Source organism: Prunus persica, chromosome G7 (assembly GCF_000346465.2).
Source record: "Prunus persica cultivar Lovell chromosome G7, Prunus_persica_NCBIv2, whole genome shotgun sequence".
NCBI lineage: Eukaryota > Viridiplantae > Streptophyta > Magnoliopsida > Rosales > Rosaceae > Prunus > Prunus persica.
The window spans coordinates 13,806,332-13,833,551 of record NC_034015.1 but is presented as its reverse complement, the minus strand read 5'-3'; the positions used below and the strand labels follow the sequence as shown (position 1 = coordinate 13,833,551).

The 27,220-nt window shown below is 37.5% G+C and overlaps 7 protein-coding genes and 1 pseudogene across 9 annotated transcripts; 5 read left to right on the top strand and 3 right to left on the bottom strand.

The window, feature by feature from the left end:
• Nucleotides 1,094-1,693, top strand: LOC18770610 (NDR1/HIN1-like protein 3). The gene has a single exon (XM_007202803.2). The coding sequence runs from the start codon at nt 1,094-1,096 to the stop codon at nt 1,691-1,693; it is 600 nt and encodes a 199-aa protein (XP_007202865.2).
• On the top strand, nt 2,967-4,871 carry LOC18770470 (annotated as a pseudogene).
• Nucleotides 6,900-8,014, top strand: LOC18769238 (NDR1/HIN1-like protein 10). Its single transcript, XM_007203375.2, has one exon. It carries the CDS (start codon nt 7,385-7,387, stop codon nt 7,991-7,993), a length of 609 nt encoding a protein of 202 aa, XP_007203437.1. The 5' UTR covers nt 6,900-7,384; the 3' UTR covers nt 7,994-8,014.
• On the bottom strand, nt 8,693-11,295 carry LOC18771763 (F-box/LRR-repeat protein At1g67190). 2 transcript variants are annotated; one of them, XR_002272586.1, is made up of 3 exons: nt 10,936-11,295; nt 9,058-10,593; nt 8,693-8,783 (listed from the first exon to the last, which is right to left on the bottom strand). XR_002272586.1 is itself a non-coding variant. In XM_020568764.1 (2 exons), the coding sequence occupies exon 2, from the start codon at nt 10,364-10,366 to the stop codon at nt 9,116-9,118; it is 1,251 nt and encodes a 416-aa protein (XP_020424353.1). In that variant the 5' UTR covers nt 10,367-10,504; nt 10,936-11,294; the 3' UTR covers nt 8,818-9,115. The 2 variants fall into 2 exon arrangements, 1 of the variants encoding a protein (XP_020424353.1); XM_020568764.1 differs by lacking the exon at nt 8,693-8,783 and having other exon boundaries at nt 8,818-10,504; nt 10,936-11,294.
• Nucleotides 12,111-14,080, bottom strand: LOC18769111 (iron-sulfur assembly protein IscA-like 1, mitochondrial). Its single transcript, XM_007202682.2, has 3 exons — nt 13,827-14,080; nt 13,599-13,716; nt 12,111-12,520 (listed from the first exon to the last, which is right to left on the bottom strand). The coding sequence occupies exons 1-3, from the start codon at nt 14,014-14,016 to the stop codon at nt 12,421-12,423; spliced, it is 408 nt and encodes a 135-aa protein (XP_007202744.1). The 5' UTR covers nt 14,017-14,080; the 3' UTR covers nt 12,111-12,420.
• LOC18770543 (cell division protein FtsZ homolog 2-1, chloroplastic) lies at nt 15,232-20,321 on the top strand. The gene is made up of 8 exons (XM_007201963.2): nt 15,232-15,398; nt 15,726-16,465; nt 16,575-16,874; nt 17,570-17,660; nt 18,503-18,627; nt 19,252-19,344; nt 19,703-19,768; nt 19,843-20,321. Exons 2-8 carry the CDS (start codon nt 15,824-15,826, stop codon nt 19,960-19,962), a joined length of 1,437 nt encoding a protein of 478 aa, XP_007202025.1. The 5' UTR covers nt 15,232-15,398; nt 15,726-15,823; the 3' UTR covers nt 19,963-20,321.
• On the bottom strand, nt 20,383-23,298 carry LOC18769733 (putative pentatricopeptide repeat-containing protein At5g52630). Its single transcript, XM_007203448.2, has one exon. The coding sequence runs from the start codon at nt 23,069-23,071 to the stop codon at nt 20,990-20,992; it is 2,082 nt and encodes a 693-aa protein (XP_007203510.2). The 5' UTR covers nt 23,072-23,298; the 3' UTR covers nt 20,383-20,989.
• LOC18769376 (protein BIC1) lies at nt 25,229-27,190 on the top strand. 2 transcript variants are annotated; one of them, XM_020568539.1, is made up of 2 exons: nt 25,229-26,361; nt 26,533-26,718. In XM_020568539.1, exons 1-2 carry the CDS (start codon nt 25,883-25,885, stop codon nt 26,618-26,620), a joined length of 567 nt encoding a protein of 188 aa, XP_020424128.1. In that variant the 5' UTR covers nt 25,229-25,882; the 3' UTR covers nt 26,621-26,718. The 2 variants fall into 2 exon arrangements, with proteins under 2 accessions (XP_020424128.1, XP_007202690.2); XM_007202628.2 differs by lacking the exon at nt 26,533-26,718 and adding an exon at nt 26,735-27,190 and having other exon boundaries at nt 25,233-26,361.

Here is a 27,220-nt window from a genome sequence, read left to right as displayed (position 1 = left end):
ATTGCAATCTTGTATTATTTACAATGGCTCACACGTAAAAATCAACTTAAGGATTGATTCATATATCAGACTTCAATGTCGGAGCAACTTATGTTGCCAATGTGGTACTGTCATACCAAATAATTTCTCACATCGATGGTGTGCCCTTTTGAAAACGTTATGCAACCCAAAGGGGCCAAAATCATTTTATCGATTCCTTATTCCATTATCAGTTGATGTAGAACAGATGGCAGATTTTATCGCGGTTGAGCTAGAAAAAGGACGTAGTGGGAATATGCAGATTTGTCGTCCAAGCTCCGATTAGGACGCAAAATACCATTTCGGAAAGGGAACGACGCCACGAGTGTAACTCACAGCTTTGCTGTGACATAAGATGGATTTTAGCATTCTGAGGTCGTTTGGCCTTCCAAAACTGCAGTTAAAGTTTGGTAGTTAATTTTCCAATAAATTCTGTTTTGGACAGTTTAGGAGTTACGTTATTAAGACTCCAAATTAATCCTGTTTTTTTCAGTTTTATGTAATAACTCCTCTAGTAGTTGAAGGGTTGAGGGTTGTTGAGAATTGTGTATTTAGACAGGTTTGTCTAACGTTTCTGGCAACTCAGTTTTAATAACATTATTCCAAGAGAGCTTCTCTTAATTTTCTAGTGGAATCCAGTTTTTATTGTTACTCAAGGTTTCGCTTGAAACCCTTTGTTACTTGTGCTGCGTCATTAGTGGTCACCACTAACTCACAAATCTCAGTCTCTCATACCTTCCCTCTCCTCTCATCCCCCCATCATCCATCATTTTTACGGCTACTAAAAGCTTCCCCCAAAAGTAATGAGTTAAAAACAAACAAAGAAGATGAGTTGGAAACTACCAGTAACTATTTGTATTGAACAACTTTGGAAGCGCCTCCTCTTGGCCGAAAGGATGCTTTGGAAGTTCGTCTTGATATTTCCAACAAAGCCAATTGCTAAATATGCATATATATTCTGTCAAAATTTGTCAGCATTCTATTAACTAGCTAGTAATTAAGCTTGCATATACAAGTTAAAACCTCAGAGGGAAATCTATTCTCTCGTATCGTTTTTCTTTTCATTGCTCAGCCAATGACTTCAAGGTTTGGTGCCCGCTGCCTCTTCTGCTTCTGCAACACCATCCTCTGCCTCATCCTAGCCCTTTTCATATTCTGGTTGATCTTCCTTCCCAAGGAGCCCGAATTCACCGTCTCCAATGCCTCACTGACCCAATTCAGTTTCTACAATAACACTCTCTACTACAACCTTGCGCTCAACATCACCATCCAAAACCCCAACAAAAGGGTTGGCATATACTACCGTCACATCCAAGTCATTGCTAACTACAGAAAGGAGAGGTTTTCAATGGTTAATTTGACTTCGCCGCCATTTTACCAAGGCCACAAGAACACAACCTTTTTGCATGATGTACTTGTTGAAGGGCAGGAGTTGGTGGAGTTTGGGGAACATGAACTTTCTCAGTTTAACTCGGAGACTGCTGCCGGCGTTTACAATATTGATGTGAAGCTAGCTCTGTGGGTAAGAGCCAAGTATGGAAAGTTCAAGACAGCTGATTATGGTTCTAGCAAGATCGACTGCAAGCTGAAGGTTCCTTTGAGTTTTAGTGAAACACCTGCAACTGGTTTCAATACCACAAAGTGCGGCAATGTTTATGTCCTCACAAATCCTTGAGACTAGCGAGGGATTTGAGTTTTATGGTCCAAAAGAATATGACCCTTTTTAACACACTGATAAAAATAAATAATAAAAAGACAATGTCATTGAAGAAATTAAAATTCAGAGAGGAAACCATGAAGCCTCAGGCTCTCTAAGTTCAGAGAGGAATACTCAATGCTGATGGGGCAGTTGATGAATTGTCGGGAGTTCATGGGATTGGGGATTTTGTTCGAAATTAATATGGTAAGCTGATAGGTACCCTTGCTAAACAGCTCTTAGGTTTGATCTCTTTTGGCAACTATTGAGCTACTAGTAGTCCAATAGCAGGTTTCAATTTCCCTTTAAACCTTTTTTCAAAAAAAAAGAGTATAGCCGCGCGGCTATACTCTGGTTTTTAATTTTATTTAAAGAAATAGTATCGCCATGCGGCTATACTCTCTTTGTAATTAAAAGAAAAAGGGAAATCGTATAGCCACACGGCTATACGCTGTTTTTCCTAATTTTTTAAAGAAATAGTATAGCCGCACGGCTATACTCGATTTTTTCCCTAATTTTTGAATAAGCAAATGTACAATACTCGTCTTGAATATGTACATATGTATTTTTCAAATATAATACACGTATACTTTTATAAATTTTTCAATAATACACACAAAATTCATGTAGTATACACATAAATCTCACATATTATTGAATAAAAATAATATATATTAAAATATCATATAGTGATCGAATTTTTAAGTTGTTATTTGACAAAATTTTGGAGAATAAAACAATTACGTATTCTATTCGTATAGCCGCACGGCAATAAGAAATCAATATCTATAAAGTATAAACTAATTCAACTAGGAGGGTCCTTCTTTCTTAATTTTTTTTAAAATTAAATAGTATAGCCGTGCGGCTATCTAGGCGTTTTAATTTTTTTAAGAAATATTATAGCCGGCCGGTTATACTCCATTTTAAATTTTTTTTTTAAAGAAATAGTATAGCCGCTCGGCTATTAGTTTAACACTATTGTTTCTAGATAAATTCTTGTATGGTTCTCAAGTTGTGAGAGTTTTCTCCAGTTGCAATGTGTCCAAGGGACTAGCTGCTCCTTCTGAACCACGTGACCACTCACTCGCTATGAACAAGTGATGTTTGCCATAGATCTGCTCTCTCAATCTCAGTCTCTCATACCTTCTCTTTCATCTCATCCCTTGATCCAGCATTCTAATTAGCTTCAACCATAAGTTAATGGGTACAAAGAAAAACTCAAATAAATAAATAAAAGGTCGAGCCATTGGAAACTGCCAGGAACGACGTTCGTTGAATTACTTTGGAAGTTCCTCTTGGGATTTTCACAAAACACTCCTTAACTTGGCCTTGAAATTTAAGTTTTTGTCTGTACATTTGTCAGCATTCTATATACTAGAAATTGAAGCTTTTTCATATATACATATAAGTGTCGAAGGAAATGTTCTCTTGTCATATTGTCCAAAGATCATCAGGTTAAATCTTACCTAAATGTGGTCCGAATTCATAATCTGATTGCGTGGTATATATCTTGTCGTTCGTAGAATCCGTACCTCATAGGCGACTCGATCTCTCATACAAATCTTCTTGCTTTTTTTTTTTTTTTTTTTCTCACCTATGTCTGGAAGGGACGGGAACCGTGGCCATCATGTTGTACATCTATGAACCCCAACGACCCAAAATCACTGTGACCAATGCCTCTCTCACACATTTCAATTTCACCAACACCAGCAACGCACTCTGCTACAACCTCACGCTCAATGTCGCCATCCGAAATCCTAACAAATGGGTTGGCATACACTACTGTGCCATCCAAGTCATTGCCAACTATAGAAAGAAGACATTTGCTTTGGTAAATTTGGCTTCGCCACCATTTTACCAAGGCCACAAGAACACCACCATTTTGCAGCATGTATTTGTTGAAGGGCAGCAGTTGGTGGAATTTGGGGTTCTCAGTTTAACTCAGAGACTGCTGCAGGGGTTTACAGTATTGATGTGAAGCTTGCTCTTAGAGTGCCACATACACGTCGGGCGATTATGAGTCTGACAAGATCAATTGCAAGCTGAAGGTTCCTTTGAGTTTTAATGAAGCATCTGCGAGTGGTTTCAATGCCCAAAGTGTGGGAATGTTTATGTCTTTCTTTGAGATTTATGGTCCAAAAAAATATGACCCTTTCTTAACATACGCATAGAAACAAATTCTAAAAAAAATATAAGCAAAAGAAAAAAAAAAGACAAAAGTAATTGAAGATCATATAGCTCATGTGTCAACTTATGCCAACAATTCAGGTGAGATTTTCGATTGTGCAGCAAGACTTTTCTGGTTGTATTGCATAACAGTGCGAAACTTTTCTTAGTGGACTGTTAAATGTAACGCAGATATGGAAAGATGGGGAGTTTAAAGCAGAAGTGATTGGGGACATAGAGCCTGGCTTGTACTTGATGAAGTGAGAGAAGTGATCCAAAAAGTTGTGTGATGCTTTTGGTTTCCCTATTTCTTGTAATTTTTTTTTTCTTCTTCTGCTAGGCCTCTATTCTTGTAATCTTTTGTAACCACAGCATATGATGAAGAACACAATCTGTACAGTCTAATATCTTTCTATCTTTGTTTTCTTAGATGTCTTTGTTAAGAAGATGCACTCCAGTTTTGTGCTCAATTTTCTAATCTTTGCAGCCCTAAGAATAGTTAAAAAAAACTTGTACAGGGCAGACCTATTGCACCTGCCCCTCCCTAAGACCTACAGGAATTTATAGGTTTTGCTATGAGGTCGTTTCCTAAGAATGGCCTCATTTTCATTGATGACAGAGCTTGGAAACAATTATTTTGCAGAACTAGCAATTAGCATGACAAGCACAATAAATGGAAGAATAAAATGGGATCAAAGCCCGGAATTTGCATCATAATATTGTCAAGGAAAATATGTCAAGTGTCAACATGCTTCAAGCAACAGACTTTAGATACAAAGGCCAACTCTATGTCAAACTGGTAAGGTTTTAGTTTTGAGTTGATCACTTGATAAAGAAAAAAAGTGGTATGGCTTTCACTACCTTCAAATTCTCAAAATGAAGCGATTCCGACAATCAATTCAAATGATCTATCAGCTTCATGATTTTCGAAGTAACAGACAGTATGGACTTTCGAAAGATCCATGAGTGCAAGCTTGAAAGCTCAAGGGGCCTGTCATGATACAAATATGAAACGTGGATCAGTCAAAGGCATGAGAATCCATAAATATCAAGCAGCAGCCAATTCAAGCCAAGAACACAGGTGCTGTTATCACCCCCCAGCTGACAATAAGTGTACGTAAGCAAAAAAACCAAGTCAGAAACAAAAGAAATTTCATGAAAATAGGTTTCAGATTTCATGTCCTTAATCCCAACTCTAATTCCAGTCTGTCTGAACATATCACCACAAGGATGGTAAATTCTTCAACTCTTGTATCCAACATGACATCATCATCTAGGATACGTTTTCTTGTTACTTAGCACTTCAAATCACTAATGAATCTTACTGTTAGCAGGATATTGAAATCACAGGGCTAAAAGCCTACAACAAAGCCCTCAGGTGGGCAGTTCCAGAAGCACACAGCATTATAGACAGCGTTCTGCTTTACAGCGATGATAACCCAAGGCAGCAGATAGCATATTATTCAAATTTCAAACAGTAACCCTCCGTTATATAAAACTAGTGCCATAACATGGCCTTCAAGTTTTCAACCGTATGTTCTAAAACTGATCTAGGTAGGAGTTAAGAAATTATCCCTCTAGAACTCTTGCCTAATTACTAATTTTGAATGAAAAGCTAGGAAGTTAAAACAAGATAACTACCAAGTATATGTTGATTTGCTCACAATGAAACCTAAATTGCTACGATTATGATATAAGAATTTCTCAAACAACCAAGATTGAAGCTTCTAAACGAGCACACACGCATTATGATGTAAGGGTCATATCAACAGAGTCATTTTATCAAACAGCTAGTAGGCGAGCTTTTTACATGCATTAAATTGGAAGACAAAAGATTCCATACTAAAAACTCAGCCTCTGAACCATAAAATACAACATAAATATGCTTTTAATTTAGAAAACTACATTGAATTCAAACTTTTACTCACCCCAGAAGATCAAAGACTGCGCCACCGAACCATCAAAGACTTGAAATGCAAAATGTTTATAGCTCCCAAAGCCCTCTGTAACTGCAGTGAACTACGCCTTTGGCCCTTGGGATTGTGAGTAAACACAACGGAGAGCGCAAAAAAAGGAATTGCAGAAAAGAGCAAAAAAATTTGGACCATTTCTCGATTTATGCGTGTCATCCTTGCGCAGGGGCCATGCTAATCTTCTCTGTATCGTTCCAATTTTATCGGATGTCCCCGAAGGGACGAGCTTAGCACTTAAGTGCCAGTATATAAAGAGCTCTTATAACAAGCAATCCTCCGATGTGGGAAAAGCTTCCTTGGTTGGTTTAATAGTCAAATGTTAAGCCCAATGGCGTTTCAATCTCAATCCCAAACGAGTTAACTGAGAACTCGTTTGAAGCAAACACTGTTTATGCAAATGGCTTATATAATGGTCTCATTTTGAAGGCTCCTTTCAGGCACTCTAATTGGAACTTTGTGGTTTTGTTTTTGGATATTCAAATATGTAAAAAACACACTATTTAACAATTTTTTTTATTTTTAAAAAAAACCTTAAATGAACTTTTTCACTTCTTCAAAACTTTTGCATTAAAATTTAGGCATGTTGAGGTTTGCCTACAAAATTACTTATTAGAAAACCTTAATCCATAATCATTTGATTCTCCTCTTCATAAACTCCTTCCTTTGTTAGTCCTTACAGTTGTAGCCACTCCCTCTCAAATCTCAAACTCTCATCTCATCCCCTTCATCCACCATTTCAGATGCTACCAAGCTTCCACCAAAAGTTAATGGGTAAACAAAAAATAAAAATATTATAAATAAAAGATAAATAAAAAGTTTAGGCGTAGTTAGCATTTTTCCAAAATTCCATTTTCCGTACATGTCTAAAAAACTTGGTAAAATACACATCTTTAAAATCAAACATACAATATATGTATTATACACGTGACGTACATACGTACGTATTCTTCATGTTTAGTACATGTGCTTTTTTATATAAAATTTTCAATAATACATATAAAATTCACTTATTAGACATGTATTTTTCATATATTATTAAAGAAAAATAATATATATAGATTTGTGGTCATTCACGTCCAACGGTTCACTCACTCTTGCACTCATTTTAAAAAACTTTTTTAAACCGTTGGAGACCATAATCTCTTGAACCCCTGTAGTCCAAAAGATCAGGACTGTATATTTAAATTGTAAATAAATTATATTAAAATATTATATTAGGGGCTGGAAACTACCCAGAAAAAAAACTGCTTCCAATCAATAACTTTGGAAGTTCCCCCCAACCAAAAAGAAAAAAAGCAATCTTTGGAAGTTCCCCTTGGGGTTTTCAACAAGACACTCCTCAATCCGGCTTTGACATTGAAACTTCTGTCAAAGCCATAATCTCTTCCAACTGCTAATCACTAAATCTTAACGTACATACATACATTGTATCAATATATTGATTAAAAATCTTCATATAGGCAAAGCCAAAACCACCTTGTTTTATATATAGCTTTCCATCTCTCGCACCATTTCTTGTTTCGTCTCAGCCATGTCTGGAGGGTGTGCCTGCTGCTTCTGCCTGCTCTGCAACACTTTCCTCTGCTTCACCCTAGCCTTCTTCATGTTCTGCTACATCTTGACCTCTGATGAGCCCAAATTCAGGGTCACCGATGCCTCTCTGACCCAATTCAATTTTACCAACACCGACAACAGCACTCTCCACTACAACCTTGCACTCAACATCACCATCAGAAACTCGAACAAGAAGGTTGGCATATACTATCGTCGCATTCAAGTAATTGCTAACTATAGAAAGAAGACGTTTGCTATGGTGAATTTGACTTCCGCGCCATTTTACCAAGGCCATAAGAACACGACCACTTTGCATGCAGTTCTTGAAGGGCAGCAGTCGGTGTTGTTTGGGAAAAGTGACATTTCCCAATTTAACTCGGACACTGCTGCCAGCATTTACAGTATTGATCTGCAGCTTGCTCTTCAGGTAAGAGCCAGGTACTTTAGTTTCAAGACAGCCGAATACCCGTCTAGCAAGATCGACTGCAAACTGCGGGTTCCTTTGAGTCTTAATGAAAAATCCCCAAGTGGTTTCAATGTAACAACGTGCTGGAATGTTCATATCTTGACAGATCGTGGGGACTAACCATAGATTTGACATTTATAGTACTGTAATAGGAGCCTTTTTAACATACTCTTCCAAATATATATAAGTTTTTACTCATTTCACTCTTATGGAAGAGGCCTCCCTCAAACAGAAGTCCAGAATTCAGTGACTGAAGCTGGGGGATAGTAACACAGGGTTTTTCTTTGCTCAAGCTAATGTATGTAATGTGGTGTTCAGACCATTTGCTGCCCTCACCCTAGCACGCTTTGTGTTGCGAGAGTGGCGTTTATTTTTGCGTTTTTCATATTTGATGGATTAGCATGTCTCCTTTCTTCTGGAACCTGAAATCTAATTTGATGGTGATTCTCACCTAACAAACAGGACGAAAAAGATCTCAAAGTAGCCAAAATCACAAATTGGCCATACACCATCATCTTCCACATTGAAAAAAAATCGACCCTGCATCTAGTGTTAAGGTAGATGATAGAAAGTTTCAAAGTTGATGATCATCCCTAGAATTTTAGCATATCGTTTAATGTGTTCATCCCATTTTACTTCCATAATTTTTGGTTTAGTTTTACCTTCTTTTACTCTTTTTTTTTTCTCACATGGACTAGGTTCGTCATCTTACAATCAGTTAAAAAATCATGGCATTATCATTTTCAAGAAACAGGCTCCATGCTATCCATTCAATTTTTGAAGTAAAGGAGTTCACCTGCTCAAGCAATCGGGAGACATAGCACACCAAACCCGCGACGCATATTCAGGAAGGTAGCCATATTGAGTGCCATAAACAGCTTCAATCCAAATTATCCAAATAGTAACCACACTACAAAACAAAGACATGGTAAAATACAATAGAATTATCAAGGATATAGATTACTAAATTCAAAATCGAGCACAAAACAATCTGTAATATTGAAATTTCCCTTTGAATATTCTGAAATAAAATACAAGCCTGACATAAACTGACAAAATTAATTTTCAAAACAATCTGTAAATTTACATTTGCTTAGCACTCATTAATCTTTATCCAGAAAATAAAGGGCATCCTTTTCAGACTTGTATGAGGACGATAAGAATCCTCGTGAACTGCCATGTACCTTGTTGTACAATCATGCGGAGCCAAATTTGAAGTCACCACAGCAGTCAGCAGGACTTCTATTCATACTCAAACTGAACCTCTACACGCATGTATTTTCTCATCAGTCGGACAATGGACGAAGTGAAGCTTGCTAAAACTTGGCATTCTTCATGGGATTTAACTTCTGAAACAACGCCACAAATAACCAACTTCTTCAAATTAGGGCATCTTTCTAGAAGTCCGGCTACCCAGTCAGAGAAAAGGTCACTGATTATAGTCCACCCAAGTTCTAACACAACCACGTTCTCCAAAGGAGATGTCCCCTGCAAGCCACAGACATCTCTTAAATCATAACTTAGTGATAGGTGACTTAACCGAGGGAAGCAAACAGAAACAGTCTCCAAATCCACGACCTCATCCTCATCATCAAATACAACACCCCAGAGCCGAAGCCTCTTTAAATTTGATGATTTTGAGATCATGTTATAGAACTTTGGCCACATAATCGTAAAGCTGCTAACATCCACAATCTGAAGATTCTCTGTGTTCTCACCAATATCTAGATGGAGGACACTAACATCATCAATCTTCAGAACCCTCAATGAACCCTTACCAATAAGCTCGAAAGCCTCAAGGGTACAATCTTTGAGGTGCAGATTCTCAATGCTATCAGCCTCCAACATGAACTTGTCTAAACTGACAGCTTCCACATAGATATCTTTCAATGAAGAGCTGTTAAGTTCCATAATTGCCTGTGCGTCCGACATGGCAATATCAGGATTAATAAGGGTCAAATTCTGAAGTTTTGGACATGCGGTGAGCAAAAGGCTCAAATCCAATGCTGATATACTGACATAACTTAGGGAAAGTGACTTCAAACATGGAAATTTCTGATAACTGGGTTCAACACCTGTTACAGAGTTATGAGCCAACGACAATACTTCAAGCTTCTGCCGACTGCATTTCTCAATGATATTGACATTCGGGGTTGTCCTCACATTATAATGTAGTTGCCGCAAGGTATCCCGGGTATACATGAGCCAAGCTATCACTGGGGCAGCTGAAAATTCATCTACATCGTCCATAAAAATTGATAAACACTGCAATGCTGTGGTTTGGAATATTGTTTGAGTTATAAGAATTTCCAACCTACTTGGTGCCAGATCATGATATACAGACCAGTCGTTGGAATTGAAAGAAAGAGTATGGAGGTGATTCCGCCAAGCCTCTCTCCATTTCTTGCAAGTTGCGGATGCAATTACCACGTCTCGGGCAGCTTTAAGCCGGGATAATATGTTACCTATGACTTCAACTGGAAGGTGCTCCATACCCAATAAGAAGAAGCCTTAAATGTAGACCTAGGGAAGCTCTTGTTTTCAAAATGCAATAAAGCCCATGAAAATTAAGAACCCAGCTCCAAAGAAATCCACACCGTACAGTTAAGCATCCAGAACTGTTAAGGCTATCTGGGTTTCTCACAAAAGATCAGAAAATCAAAGATCCATCATTGCCAAATACCAATCTGCCATATTTTCCAGATAATTCACGATGCCATCTAAAAATTAAAAAAATAAAAACCCAGATCAATATTTTGGACTTTCAATATTCAATCAGTGATTCTCAGTACAATCAGCATGGCAGGCAGAGACAGCTAGTAGAATTTTGAAAAAGTCCAGTATTTTGGGCATTGAAAACAAGTCAACAATTTCAAAAGTTGGCAGATTTTGGACCGGATCAACATTCAATCCAGAGAAACCATGCAAACAAACTCAATAAGATAGCCCAATTCGAATCTTCAAACGAATTTCAACTGCTTAGCATAAATCTACTTCCCCAAGCAATAAAAATCAATAAAAACCAAATAAAAGAGACAGAGAGAAAATCAGGGATGGCTTACCTGGAAGGCCAGGACAACCATGCTCTTGAAGCAAACCAAAATCCAAAAGTTCCAACTATCAATCCTTATCCCCATAATCAGAGAAAGAGAATGAATTGGAATGTGGAATGTATTAATTCTGGAAAGAATGAATATGAAGAACCCAGCTACTTGGTCTAAAAGACGAGACCGTGAAGAAGAAGAGTGTGCGATGAGAATAGGGGAAGAAAGTCTTCTTCTAACATTGTGTGGAAAGTGTATAGTCTTGTGCACGTAAGAATGACCCCCCTACGTCTGCACTAGCAGTTGGCAAATAGGCAAAACCTCCCTCCAACTCCTTTTTAGGCCATTTCTCACTATACATTACAACCCATTTCCTTTCCTAACGTTTCTTCAAATCTTCTTTAGATGAGGTGGATCCTACATAACATGTATCCTACCTCACCTTCAAGAATGGGGAAAGAGTTGGATTTGTACGCATTTTCCATAAGAAGATGGTTGGTTTCGAATGTGAAAACTGACAATCGTTAATCATTCAATAATTAAAAAAATTATTGAATTCGAAATAATATTCTATAAGGAAATCGAAACTTGTATTATTGTAACAAATACGGATGACACACAACTGTTAATCGGTAATTATATGACAATTCGATTTTTCATAACTTTTAAAAAATTTAGATCATGCAAGTCCTTAAGATACTTACAAGAAAACGCACCATTTTGATCACACCTAAATTGTTTTGATCATGTAAGTCCTTAAGATACTTACACCTAAATTGTTTTGATTCACGATAAGAAAATATCTACAATTTTGACTTTTGAAACCATTTTATGGATGAAAGTACCCCTAATTTACTCGAGGGTTTGCTCAGCCATTTTATATCAAGGCACATTGGTTTAAAGTGGCCCAAAGAGCCAAAATTGTAAACCCTGAAAAACCGTAGGGATCTTCATAATACCAAAAGAACGGCACAAAAATGTTGAAGGAAAGAAGTACGTTACACAGCTTTACTCCCCGACAAAGTAACAGAGTCCAATTTCACAAACTAATACGTTAAACCTATTGTTCGATTTTGCAGCACAAATCATTTTGATCCTTTCCCTTTACGCTGAGAAAATCCTAATCTGAACCATACATAGCTTCTGCAAGAGTGCATATAAAACTAAGCCTGCAAGCAAAAGAGATGGGGACAGGAGGGGCGGAATGATCACAAAGCTGATCATAGCCATGAAGATCCCGATAGGAATCTCACTGCTGCAATTTCCACAAGTCGAGCGGTGTTTACATGTTCACGTTGGCATCACGAAAGTTAATACAAATTCAACAAGTACATAAATTATAGATATACATTGTGTTGTTCCAAACAAAATTGGAATCAGCTTTACAGAAGAATATGAACTTTTTAAGACCTAAGTTAGCACTGACTGCTATAACTCAGGAGAGTGCCATCAAAAATAATAAGTTAGTAAAGTCTTGGTTCATCGTGAGTTGGCCATAGTTCTTTAAACCTTCTTAGTAGCTCCACTAACACCTGTTGTCATGAAAGATTCTCCACAACCACACTGTCCTTTAGAGTTGGGATTGATAAATACAAACTCAGACCTGCCAACGAAAATAAAAATAAGTGTGAGGAAAACCAGGAAGGAAGTAGTAATTGGAGGCATAAGCAAGTTGTATAGACAAGGGCATCAATGCCAACCGAATAGTGCCACCAAGAAATGAATATGGGGTATCCGTATGCACGGTGGTTAAATTTAAAAAGTTCTCATCAGATCAACAAGGTGTCAATTTATCATGCCTCCAGGTTTTTCTTTAACACAAACCTTTCAAAGGTTCACAATCTCAAGTACTCATTCATTCAGTAATAAAGCAAGAAAAATAACTATTAGCAACCCATTTGCTTCAATGTTTGGAAGCACATGTAACAATGTCTCTCCTAACATGGCCAGTTGAAGAATTCAGTCATTGCCTTTTTAACACACACATTGAATTTGCCATCAAATGTTCACAGGCACACATCCAACACCTACACTCTTTCACAGTCTTTTTTAATTCCTGAACATTATAATAAACAGAGGAGTCCAATGGTGGTCTTAAATTATTAATGATGGCTTCGTGGTGGTCTTAATGAAATGGTGGTGAGGCTAGTTAGTATGATGGCAGGAACAGAAGGCTGACCATCAACGCAGGTGACAAAAGGAGGGGAACATTAAGATCAATAGTTGAGGGCATAAAGCTTAAGCTGAAGCTGGTGCTGCTCATTATAGCAGTGCAAAGCAGCATCAATCTGGGTCTGGTATGGGGTTGGGTGGCATTATATGGTAGTTAGGCAGCAGAAAACCCACCAGGAAACTGAAACATACTGCCCATATGTGTGTTGATTGTCGTAAGATCCTAGCTCATTTCAAAGTGTTATATTCACACTCTCCAAAGTTAAACACGAAATTTGAAACCCAATTTTCCTCAGAAATGTTATGGGTTATGGCCAAAATGACAATTGAAAGAGATATAAATTACACAGCAATACTCAATTGTCTCCACCAAATTAAAACCAAAGGACCACACCAAAATCAAAATCAAGCAAACAATTTCTTACAAGCCAAACATGCTGACATATTCACACCCTTCCACCAAAACAAATCATAAGAAATGAAAAGAAAAAGATGACGAGAAGATTAACCTGAGTTTGTCATCTACAAAATCCATTTTGGTTCCTATAACGTGCATGAGCGCCTTTGGATCGATCAATATCTTCACACCCTTGTCCTCAACCAACTCGTCGAACTTCCCTTTATCATCTGCACATCAAAATTGGAGGCACGTATTTATCAAAATCATTTTCACTTCAAACAAATTCAAGCATATAAAAATGAAGAACAACAACGATCAAGATCAAACGACGCCGGACCTGCGTAATTGAGAGTGTACGACAAGCCGTTGCAGCCACGAGCCTTGACGCCGAGCTTGAGATAGGGCCGCCGGCGCTGCTCCAGAAGCTGCCGTATACGACTCGCCGCCGCGTCAGTTAAGCTGACGGCTTGACGCCTCGCTGCCGGTCCGATCCTCTCGGCTGCCGCCGCCAGAAACTGCGAAGCCATCGGTGAGATTTTTAATATCCTCCTTCCAAAATTGCCTTCACGATCTGAAACTGCTTGTGTTGAACTCGAGCCAGGGTACTTCCGTCATTTGAACGTTGCGTCCCAAACCAGTTTCTTGAAGTTTCGTGGACACAGGAGCGAGAAAATTTATGCTTACGTGTCGCAACAGGATTCGCTTATGTGATAATTACCTCTTTGTTCCATGTTGCGATATTATTTTTACCGCGCTCCGTGACGTGCCTAACATTTATCGCTAATGTCCGAGTTAATCTAAGACCGTCCTTTCACGAGCTTAATGAGAAATTGAAAGGTGATGTCTTGAAAGTGAATATGAAAGGTGCGTCCTTTTAAGGTGAGATTTTAAAATAATATAATATACGGGAAGAAAGATCGAACTCAAATATAAAGGATCATACACCTTATCTTAGATAATTTGATCTAATTCACATATGCTTAAGTTGGCTTTTTTTATTATTTAAAATGAAGGCATAATTGACCTCATTTTGCGACTTGGTCTGAACCGAATTATTTCAATAATTTTTCAAAACTGAACTAATGACCAGGGGCTTCACAAAAATTATCTAGGCATTGCTTCATCAAGATAGCTTGTCGTTGGGAAGCTTCAGCAGAGAGGATAAAATTATACTAGTGTCATATTTGTTTTTGAATAAATTTATAAATGACGAGACTAAACTTATTAAATTGAACAACATGACATATTATGTCTTAAAAAAAAAACACAAGTTTGAACTCAATTCAAGCTTAGCAAATGACAATTCAGTACATAAACCTCCAATTTACTGCATATTTATGTTGAAAAATATAAAATTTTACGTTAAAAACTTGACAAATATAAATATAATATATAATAAGTTATTTCACTACTAATAAAATTAGACAAAAGCGATTCGGCTTGCATTAGGTGCATTAATCAAATTTCTGGTTGCACTGCATTGCATGGGAATTTCTGTAGCTGTCGGTTCAATTATTTGGGCCCAAACAATTAACACATGAAATTTAAGGTAGCCCATCAATTAAACCCTTCACTGAACGATAAGGGTTTTGTGACTGTGTAGACCTGGTTGATTTCATGAGAGCCCACACAAAGATGCTCCTCACCTGAAAGAAGCCAAATCAGTCACCAACCTCAATCGCTATTTGCTCGCTTTTCACCATTTTTTTCTCAGTTTTCTTGCTTGCCTTTATACTTCCACTTCATTATCAACAAGGACCTCTACAGTCTAAATCTGAGTGAGCCACTTTGAAGACTCTAGAAACCGAAGGTGCTAAAAATCCTCCATTTCCGACTCTTTGGGCTCAGCGCCCAAATGCTTCCAGGAGTTTTGTTGTTTCTGTTTCCTAGGTTTCTTCAGATTTCTCAGGTCTGTTCATCTAAACCCAGGTGCCCATTTTCTGTTTCTTGCTTGTTTCTTTGAAAATTGGGTATCCATTTGTTCAGCATTTCTGGTTTGTTTCTTTGTCATTGTAGTAGACTGCTAACTTCATAGTTACTTTGAATTCAGTATAATTTGTTGTTAGCTTTGCTTTTGCTGTTATAATTATAGTCCGGGGATTGTAATGCCTGCTTTGCAGCTTGTGGGATTTTCTGTTTGATTTGGTTTGACTGTTGGCATTTTACCCTTTGTTCGTCTTGACTGTTTGGGACCAATTGTGTGGTTTCTAAGAATCATTCGGTTTTTGGTAAACAGGTAGTGGAATAAAGATCGGTGGTAGGATTGAAGTTTTAAGTCATCTGGGTTTCTAAATTTATTGGCATTCATCGACTTACCAGTCTCCCCATTACAAGATGGCGACTTATGCGTCAACATATTTTACTATTTCTGATACTCGAAACCCAGTGGGACTACTAACAGGACGTGGAGGGAGGTTATTAATGAAGAACCAATTAGGAAACTTGAAAATGGCAGAAGACAAGTATGGTTTTATGGGTGCAATCCATAAGTCGACTTTGACACAAGTCAAGTGCTCAAGCAACTCTCAGAGTGTCAGTTCATATCAGAATAAAGACCCTTTTCTGAATCTACACCCTGAAGTTTCATTGCTTAGAGGGGAGGGAAACAATACGGTGAACAATCCGAGAAAAGATATCTCAAGTGGAAGTGTCACTGAGAGCTTAAGTGATAAATCTTCTCCTAGTAATTACAGTGAAGCAAAAATCAAAGTTATTGGTGTTGGTGGTGGAGGGTCAAATGCAGTTAATCGCATGATAGAGAGTGCAATGAAGGGTGTGGAGTTCTGGATTGTTAACACCGATGTTCAAGCTATGAGAATGTCTCCTGTCTTTCCTGAGAACCGCTTACAAATTGGTCAAGAGCTTACCAGGGGTCTTGGTGCTGGTGGAAACCCAGATGTTGGTATGAATGCTGCCAAAGAGAGCAAAGAATCGATAGAAGAAGCCCTGTATGGATCAGACATGGTCTTTGTTACGGTAGGTTCACATTCTGTTCCTCTGTCATGACTTCCCAATAGATGCCAGTGTATTGTGATATTTTCTCTCAAGCATTTCTTCATTTGACTTTAAATTTCTCTATATGCAGGCTGGTATGGGTGGAGGAACTGGAACTGGTGGAGCTCCTGTAGTTGCAGGAGTTGCAAAGTCAATGGGTATATTGACTGTTGGTGTTGTGACAACCCCATTCTCTTTTGAGGGACGAAAGAGGGCAGTTCAAGCCCAGGAAGGAATTGCTGCTTTGAGAGAAAATGTTGACACGCTGATAGTCATTCCAAATGACAAGTTATTGACTGCAGTTTCCCAGTCTACCCCAGTAACAGAGGCATTTAATCTGGCTGATGATATTCTACGACAAGGAGTTCGTGGTATCTCTGATATAATCACGGTATGTGATTTTTAAAGATATTGTGTGTAATATGAATTCTTTTCTTAATGGTACTTACCGGAGTGTTAAAGAAATAAATGAGCTAAGGAAAGCAAAGAAAGAAAGAAGAAAAAAAAAATTGAAAGGAAAATGAATGAATACAACAGGAACCTTGATTTACTTATTTTATTTCTGCCATGTGTAGACCATAATCTCAACAGCTGATTCCCTACAGTCATAAAGAATGCTTGATAGACTCTAATGTTAGTAGTACTTCCCCTAAATGCATTTAAATATACATAAACAGTAAGGGTATCAGTACTTCTCTGTGAGTAATTGTTAAATATTATCATGGGTTGAAAGTTTTTATTCAAAAACTGGCACCCAGTAGTGGAAACTAGTGATGATATATTTGCGAGTTTATTAATACTGATAAACTGGTACTAATATTTTTGAACCTTGAACTTCTGGCTTTAAAACTGTAAGTTCAGAAGTAATATATAAAAAAAATCAAACTGACGGTATTTGCTTCATACTTGAACTTCTGGGTGTTAAGACCTTATGAGCATTAGGTTGTTATCTGCTTAAAGTGTCTTCATTTGGTCAAGGGAGTTTGATTATTTATTTGTATATCATTGCATCTTTTTACGGCAATATATATATATATATATATATATATATTTGCTCTAATTACTTGGGCATCACCTTGACTGCAGATACCAGGGCTGGTAAATGTGGATTTTGCTGACGTACGGGCTATAATGGCTAATGCAGGTTCTTCATTGATGGGGATAGGAACAGCAACTGGTAATGTTTTAGCTACTTACTACTAGCCACTAGGATGTTTAGAGTGCTTATTTCATGTCAGAAGCTTCACTTATGAAATAAGACTTCATTATTGTGGTTCCAAATTTTCCATATTGCCTTCCATGATGACACCATTGTGGATAACCTTCTTGTGAAGTTAATATATTATAAATGGCACCAAGAGCTTCTCAGTTTTTCTGGTTAGAGCATGAGGAGGAACCGAAAGGAGACATAATCCCAAATTTGTTTTGGGCTTAGATAGAAAATTATGCAATTAAAATGTTTACTAAAAGACATGATGTTGATATTGCATATTTTCTCTAAATTAATTAATTTTAGTTGCAGCATATATGCAGCTAGTTAGATCACCAAAATACTGGGTGATCTGTTGTAATAAGTTAACTGTTGTTATTGGATAAAGAGGTATTAAAATTCTTCTTACCTAGATCTTTGTAAGCTTATGTGGTGAAGAAATCTCTACTTCTAGATGTTTCTTTTTATGGTTGTCTTCACAACTGTGTACTTTCAAGGGTTATCAGAATGGCAACTCTGACTTTACATGTAGTTTATCTTAAAAACATAATATGTTTCTGTTTTCCGTAATGTATATAATATTCCCTAATTAGAACTGAAAGGGAGATTTGTGTATACAGTACAACTATATCATGAGTTCTGATATCACGAATTCTGATATCATATGCTTAGACGTCATACATTGGCAGTTTTTTTCCCTAACATGCATCTTCATCAAGCCTTTTGTTCCAGTATCGGTGACCCTTTTCAATTGTTCATAATATAATGCTATAACTATTTTCTGAGGTTTTTTTTTAATCTTGGAGTAGGGAAGACAAGGGCAAGAGATGCTGCATTAAATGCCATCCAATCACCTTTACTTGATATTGGTATAGAGAGAGCTACTGGAATTGTTTGGAACATAACTGGGGGAACTGATTTGACCCTTTATGAGGTACTTTTCTCTTTCACTCACTCACCTTTTTGGTCATACTTGTGGACTCATGGAGTTCACATATTCTTTTGTCTTCTGTATGAGAGTCTTTCCACTACTTTTGTCTGTAGAAGGAAATATGTTCTTCCTTGAAGTCTGGTCTACCATGTATCTGCGAGATAAAGCTGTCTTTAGGAATTACTTTTACAGTTTCACCATTGCATTCCACATCCGCACACTTATTTAGTTGAACAGTTCTTTGAACAGCCATAGCCTGATTTACATGTAAAGAAACAAGATGCCATTATGCTTCTCCTGTTCATTCTCTTGCCCTTTTCTTTTTCAAGTTTGACTTAAGTAATCAGAAATATTATGAAGCAAATGCTCCCCTTAATTCTAACCTGCAAGAATGACGTTACTCTGCAATCTTCTTAAGATCTTTTATTCTAGGCCTAGAGATATAGACTAAAACTTTCATCTATTATTAGTTTTCTCATAAAGAAATCATTTGGTTTGCCCAGAAATGTCCTAAGTTCCAATGCGGTAACTCCAGTATCTACCGAGTCCTAAATGGTAGTTTTCACTCACAGTTGACGCATGTATTTCTCGTCTCTTACTCTAATTTTCAAATGGGTATTTTCATAGGTAAATGCTGCAGCCGAGGTTATATATGATCTTGTTGATCCAACAGCAAACTTAATATTTGGAGCAGTGACAGATCCATCACTCAGTGGTCAAGTAAGTATTTTGCTTTCTCTAAATTAAACATAGCAAATTTTTCGAATCTGCAGTCCTAGCCTGCACATTATGTCATGAGCCTGCAATATTTTGGCCCATACCATCTTGCTGTACCAGTAATTCAAACAAAGGAGAAAAATAAAATAAAATTCAACCAATTGATATATGTTTTTGTTTGGTTAGTTCTTTCTGTAATTCTACTTGCCAGAAAAGCATTTTATACCTTTTTTTTAGTACAAGGTATAAGTAATTAGAAAATATATATATATATATATATATATATATTCTTGCATCTGGTGGTGTTTAAGTTGGAGTACATCTTAAAATGCCATGCTACTTGTTTTGGTTTTTCATTCAGGTCAGTATAACTCTTATTGCTACTGGATTCAAACGCCAAGAAGAGAATGAAGGGAGGCAACTCCAGGTATTCCTAAACTCTCTGTCTCTCTCACTCCAGGCCATTCCAGAAACAATTTTGTAACATCTACCAAATTTCAGGCACAAGGAGACGTCACCCTTGGAATCAATCGACGGCCTTCCTCTTTCATGGAAGGTAGTCCAGTCGAGATTCCTGATTTCTTGAAGAAGAAAGGACGCTCCCGCTATCCAAGAGTCTGACATGCCTTTTTTGTCCAAACACGGGCCGTGTCTCAGGCCTCTTAGCCTCTTCATTCCTACTAGCTCAGCATCCATCCGAGGGATTTAAATGTGCCTCTGTAGATACTAGATGATAGATCCGCAATATGCCATCTGTTAGTGGTTTCTAGCTTTGATATATTATTAGTGCATACTCATCTGAGTGTATGTTTTCCCTTTCACGTCATTTAGAATCTTAGATCTTGTTTTCCCAGAAGCTTTGAATAAACGCCATTGGCTACATTGGCATGTACAGTGTTTTCCCCCTAGAGGGTGAGATAGAACTTATGGAGAATCATGAATGGCTTGGTTCAGAGAAAATAATTCTTTATTTTTACTTAGTTTTTGTGGGGATCTTCAGAAGTCCGATATCTGATTCTTTATTTAAGCTTTCTTTAACTATCTCAAACAAGAAGCAGCAGCCATTTATATTTCTCAATGGGGTATTACATCTCAGAAGTAACTGTTGGGTGAAAGACATGAGACTCCCCCATTTTGTTGGGTGGAACACAAACTGTAAGTTCATTAATCAATTATGAAATCTAGGTCACTTAGTTGAACAATAAAGATTCAATCATCATAATGATTTGCGTCTCCACCAGCAGCGATATTGAATTCCCCACTCCACTCGATTCTTTGAAGATTCAATAATCATAATGATCTGGGCCATCTAAATGAAATTTCTCTTTGATCGCCTACCAATGGCTGCCAAATTATTGATGGCAAAGGGTTAGCTGCCTTCCATGATCAAGATGAAGGCCAAGGCAAAGGCTTGTCTCCTTGCATGCTTCTGAATCAAAGCCTAAAATCCCATTATTCCTTCTTGATGACCAAGTCATCTTACATTTCTTCCCCTACCAGTTGGATCAAAAGATTGTCAGAAAAGCTCTTCTTGGTGCGCATGCTCAGAAACCAGGCAGACAAGTCTTGTGTGCCTTGAAAACTCATGTGAGTAAATAAGATGGTTCTGGGCACTAATCCCTTTAGAAATGAATCGGCCTTTGAAACACTACCAGTAATCTCCACATGAACATAACCCATCTGCAAAATGGTGAAATCGATTATTATCCCGAACAATAATCTTCCTTCCTGCCACCTTGGAGATGTACTTGATTGCAGAATGGCAATCCAAGCACACCCTTAAATTTTTCTTCACAATGATTGGCTTCCCGGCTGGCATACTTATTAGTGCAAATGCAATTGCTATCCTCTCACTGTGATGGTGAAGAAGCTTTTCCTTCGAGCTTTCGTCCATTTCATGTGGAATAGAATCTGTTTGTGGAACATATCCAGCGTCCTTTATCTGATCAAGAAGAGTATCAAGTTTTTCATAAATTTCTTTCATCAGAGGATGAGACCAATCTTCTGCTCCGAAAGTATGGGTTTTGTTTCCAACATCAACCCAACTATAGCCAGGCAATTTCTTCATGCGGCCATCTCTCATCTTCTTCCTCACACTCCTCACATCTTCCCACTGCTGTTCCTTTGCATATATATTCGAAAGCAAAACACGTGCTCCAATATTCTCAGGTTCAAGCTGCATCAGTTTTTCCGCTGCAAGTTTGCCCCTCTCCTGATCACCATGAATCCTGCAAGCCCCAAGAAAAGAGCACCACCCAAAAGCATTTGGTTGGATTGGCATGTTATTTATGAACTCTTCAGCCTCGTTAAGCCTTCCAGCCCGACCAAGTAAATCAATAACACAAGAGTAATGTTCTTCTCTAGGCACTATGCCATATCTCTTCTCCATAGAATGAAAGTAATTTAAACCTTCCTTTACCAATCCAGCATGGCTACACCCTGTTAAAAGACTGACAAATGTTATTGCATTTGGTTTCACTCCTCTGTTTACCATTTTAGTAAATGTTTCCAAGGCTGCTTTTCCTAAGCCATGAAGAGCAAACACACTTAACAATGAATTCCATGCAACTTCAGTTGGGTTTTCTATCTCGTCAAACACTTGGATTGAATGATCAAGCAACCCACACTTTCCATACATATCAACAAGAACACTATAAACAAAAGGGTCTCTATCGAAATTAACCTTAACCACCTGAGCATGAAGCTGGATTCCTTGATCAGGTGCAGCTTGGTTGGCACAAGACTTGATCAAGCTAGAGAAAGTGAACTCATTAGGCTCAACTCCCTGCCTCTGTAAGTCAACAAACAAACTAAAAGCCTTGTCAATTTCATCCATCTCAACAAAACCATTGATCAGAGAGGTACAAGAAACAATACTTCTACCATCAGAGTCAATCCAAAACACATTTGAAGCACTCTCCATATCTCCTGCTTTCGAGTACATATCAGTCAGAACATTGCCCACAGAAACCTCTACTTGAAGTCCTAACTTCAGAACAGTTGAATGAAGGCACTTTCCAAACTTACAAGCCTTCAATGTAGAACAAGCATTTAACGCACTACAAAGAACATGTTGATCTATAACAATCCCATCATTAACCATCCTCTTATAAGTTAGTAAAGCTGCCTCTGAATCACCATTCTTTGCATATCCATCAATCATTGAAGTCCACGATACTGCGTCCTTACACGGCATCTCCTCAAAAACCTTGCAAGCATCAGCCATCAACCTGAACTTCCAATACATATCCGCCAAATTACTACCCACAAATAATTCAAAAGCCAAGCCCAATTTCAAAGCAAGAGAATGCATTTGCCTCCCAATCTCAATCGTCCCAAGAAACACGCAAGCTCTGATGACACTTGCAAATGCAAACTGGGTTGGGTTCTCTCCAGCATCTCTCATCTGGGAAAAAGTTTTCAAAGTCTCAGAGAACCTCCTGTTTTGAGAAAACCCAGTTATCATTGCTGTCCAAGAAACCAAGTTTCTCTGAGGCATTTTGTCGAAGACTTTGAGAGCATAGTCGACCTCCCCACATTTTGAGTACATGTTGAGAAGGTGGTTGGCGAGAAAAATGCATGGGGTGTACTCGGTGCGTAGAAGCTGAGCATGGAGCTCCTTGCCTCTGTTTAGCTGCTTGGTTCGTGCGTAGGTTTGGATAGTTTGCGCCAAGGTGGTGGCGTCCTGGAGCATGTGCCCGCCAAAACGGCACACCGCTTGAAAATTCATAGAGGGGTGAAATCGAAATGTTGTGGAAAAGCTTTACACATTGCATAAGAAAATGGAATTATGCCCCATATGTCCCTTCCTCAGAAAATAGAATAAATTTCTTTTTTTGCTAAATATTTGGGTATTTTATATTGTTAGACCAATTTAACTAACATGATCAACAATTTTTTATTTTTTATTTTCCGTTTATCATCAATAATTTAGATTCTTAATTTGGTTGTCTAATAGCATATATCATGTCAAATATTTTGCGAGATAACATCACTCATTTTAGAAAATTTGTCTTCCTTTATCTAATCAACAGAGAGAGGGATTCAAATTTTAACATCTTCCAACATTAGGAAGGTAAATAATGCTAAATCAAGAAGCCAATTTGACATCCTTTCTTTACATGTTGAATTTGCAAAGATAGGTTTCGTTTAACATCATCAATAGTTTAGATACATAATTTGGTTGTTTAATAGCATATCATATCAAATGCATTACACAAGATTACTCATCTTATAAAATCCAAATTTTTTTTCTTATCAACAGAAGTAGGGTTCCGAACTTCTGTTCTATACATGTTGAATTTGAAAAGACAAGTGTTACGCACATAAACACCACACCGGCAACCTACTCAAAGATACTCGAGATATAATTGAGCTGAGAGGATTACAAGAAGAAGAAAAACATTTCAAAATTTCCACAATAAACAAAATAAAAATTTGTTCCAAACTATCATCAAGTGTCACAAGTGGTCCAGATTCTCCAATGCCCCACAATAAGAAAGACGATGAACATAATAAAACTGACATTGCCCTATAACAATGCACTTTATAGTTTATAATAGTATATCACTTTTACACTATCCGACAGGAGGCTAAAATGGAAAAATTCTCAACTCTTGTTTTATTATCTGATTTGTTCACCAATTTTTGAGTGGTTTATGTTGTTTATCTTTTTTCATGAATGATTTTATTTTATTATAAGTGGTGGCTGCTACATCTCGTCAATCTTGTCCCATGTTTTGAGTGTTTTGCCGTGGGGCTATCTTTGGGTTTGGAAAATTATATGTGGCTATGGAAATAGCTGTTGGTGCACCATTTCGCAAAAGACTATTATTGATTTCTAGAGTCATAGGCATCCACATATGTTTGGGTTGGGTTTTTGTGATGTTTACAGCACACAGCTTCACCCTTCCGGAGGACTCACAGTAATATTTATTGGATGCAATTCAGGGTTTTAATTTTAACCAACGGAAAAACAAAGATTCAAACTTAAAATATTTTTTAATATTATAAAAAGAAGTATCATTAAATTAAGAATTAATTGGTACTAATATCTATTTTTAATTCTTTGAAATATGAAATAAATCACAACAGCACTCATACGTCAAGTAGGGTATTGTAAATTTATAAAAAATTAAATGGAATTGGATGGAGGAGTGACATAACATTGACGGCTGGACGTACCCCTAATAATTCATGCGGTATTTGTAAAAATTACACTAAAGATCTAGTAAGTCTGAGATTCAATGTTGTAACATCTTTCTTGTAAAACAACCATAGATATATACGAGGAAGTGTCATTTGCCCTCTTCTTGTGCACAATGAACTTCACTGAATTTAGCTCTTCCATATCAAGAGACAAAACAAGAAAGACATAACAACATGGGGCCTTGAAGAGAAAGATGCCCATGTGCATAATGCACTCTTACCATTCTGATAGTACGAAGATTATATTGTTTTTCTCCCTTTATGTCCAAAATAATTAGTTGTGAAATGATTTTTCGTGTTCTGAATTATGTCACCTGATTGTGTGATTTGTTTTGAGTGCTTAAATTTCAAAGGAGAACTTCGACCAAAAAGAAATTTCAAAGGAGAAAAAACCGAAGGCTGCTAGCAAGTGATGGTGTACAATAGAAAAAAGGAAAATGCTAAGGAGACCAACTTTAGATACCAACTTGTGTACCAACTCTCTAATAGAGTGTGGGACCCATTGTATTGGTGGGCTCCACCTCTATTAGAGAGTTAGTACACAAGTTGGTATCTAAAGTTGGTCTCCCTAGCATGACCCGTAAAATATCTTTTTGAAAACCCCAAGAAGGTCCCCATCTTGTATTGAATAAAATTGAATAGTGTGCAAATTATCATTAAATTTATAATTCTTTTTTCGCTAAATAAAATTTCACAACCAACTCCCAAATCCAAATGCATGTCAATGGAGTTTAGACCAGTGAAAAAATAACTTTGTTTTGTTGATTTAATGGTCTCAAGTTCGAAATTTCATAATACCTTAATAGTACGTGCGTGAGAAAAACTCATTTCCTTCTTAATTTTGATAAAGGAAAAAAAAAAAAAAACCAAATGTCTTATTATTATTATATGCGGCCCCAAATCAACATCAACCTCACAATCCTCCTAAAACCCATCCAAGGAATCCCACTAGTCGGATTTATTATTATGAGAGTCCCTTTTTCCCTTTCTTTTTTGCATTTTCAAACAAGAACTAAGCCACACAAATTGGACTTCAAAGCAAATCTCAACCAAGCCACGTACTGTTGTCACTAACCATACAAAAGAAAACAAAGAAGAAGAGAAAAACTTTAAGCATTGACGTGTACACTAACCCCCCACCCATTCTAGTTGCATTATTAACACAAGCAAATTAAATCCCTCCCAGCTTGCTATATCCCTGTGCACACTGCCATTCAACAAGAGAACATCAATTGAAAAAAGTCTGAACACGAAGAAGAAGAAGAAGAAGAAGAAGAAGAAGCACCACCTAGCTAGCTTTGCACACATTTTTCATTTCCATTTTCCCTACTGAATGAGAAAAAAACCATCTCAAATGACTCACCAAGTCCCTTTGGAAAAATCCATCAACCAAAAAACTCAATCTCTTCCAACCCTACAAGAACCTGAGGAAATCTCCAAGTCTAACATCAATTGCATGGAGCAAGGCAGCAAATCACCAAAGAGGCATGAAAATGATGGGTCAAGCAGTGAAGAAATTGCAGTTTTGGAAGGCCAGGCTTCTGCTGCTGGGGATGTTGTTGTTGTAGATCACGAACCAAGTAATGTGGCTGATGAAGACAGTGGACGTGAGAGGTTGAAGAAGCATAGGGTTGAGGTGGCTGGCCAGGTTTGGATACCTGATATATGGGGGCAGGAGGAGTTGCTTAAAGATTGGATGGATTGTTCTGCTTTTGATGCTTCTTTATTCCCAAGTGGGATTATGTCTGCTCGTTCTGCTTTGATTGAGGAGGGGAGGAGACAAAACTCAGCCAGAATAAGAATAGAAAACAGGTGTTGAATTATAACAATAATAATTAATCTTCCCATTTTTCTGAGGTCTTTATATTTGTTTTAATTATAGTTATGATCATATACAAGCTCTTTTTTATATTTTAATATTTATGATTATTGATACATGAAACATTATAAATTTATATATATTATGGGAATGGCTTCTGTTAGTGAAAATGATTCTATTTGCCCCAGAAGAGTGCATTTTCTGACAATGGTGTATGTAACCAGCTTTAGAAATTGGGCTTTTCATGAATAGGTACATTTATCATTTTCTTTAGCTATATATCATTCAGGGATTGTACATAACTTCTGAAATATAAAGCTCTTTCTAATTTTATTGCATGGATTGTTTGATGTTTTTATCTTATAGATTGTTTGCTGTCAGCAAACAAACACCACCAAAATAAAGGGAGAAATCAATCATCTCTGAACGATTGTTTGTCTGCTGCACCAGTGAGGATGTTTTTTTTTAAGTCCTCTTGGGGGCATACACCCACCTGTGAATGAAGAACAAATTGGGCATTTGGACACCGTTCGAGAAATCGCCACAGCCATTGGTTCGGTATCGGCCAGTCAGCTTAGTTAGTTTAGTTAGTTTGACAACCACTAGGTCATAAAAGCTTAAGCAACTAGAGAATAGGCCGACAGTTCTATATACAGCTAACAGTGGACACTGCCTGACAATGTAGTTTGTAAACGTGATCAGAACACATGTAAGCCAGACATCGTATTTTCGAACACAATGTAAGAATTCATTGTTAACTGAGAGGATAATAAGGAATCCGCCATCAGAGAGGGCGAGGAGGGAAATAAGTTGAAAGAGAAATGTCTGAAAGCAAATCTTGTTAGCCATCCT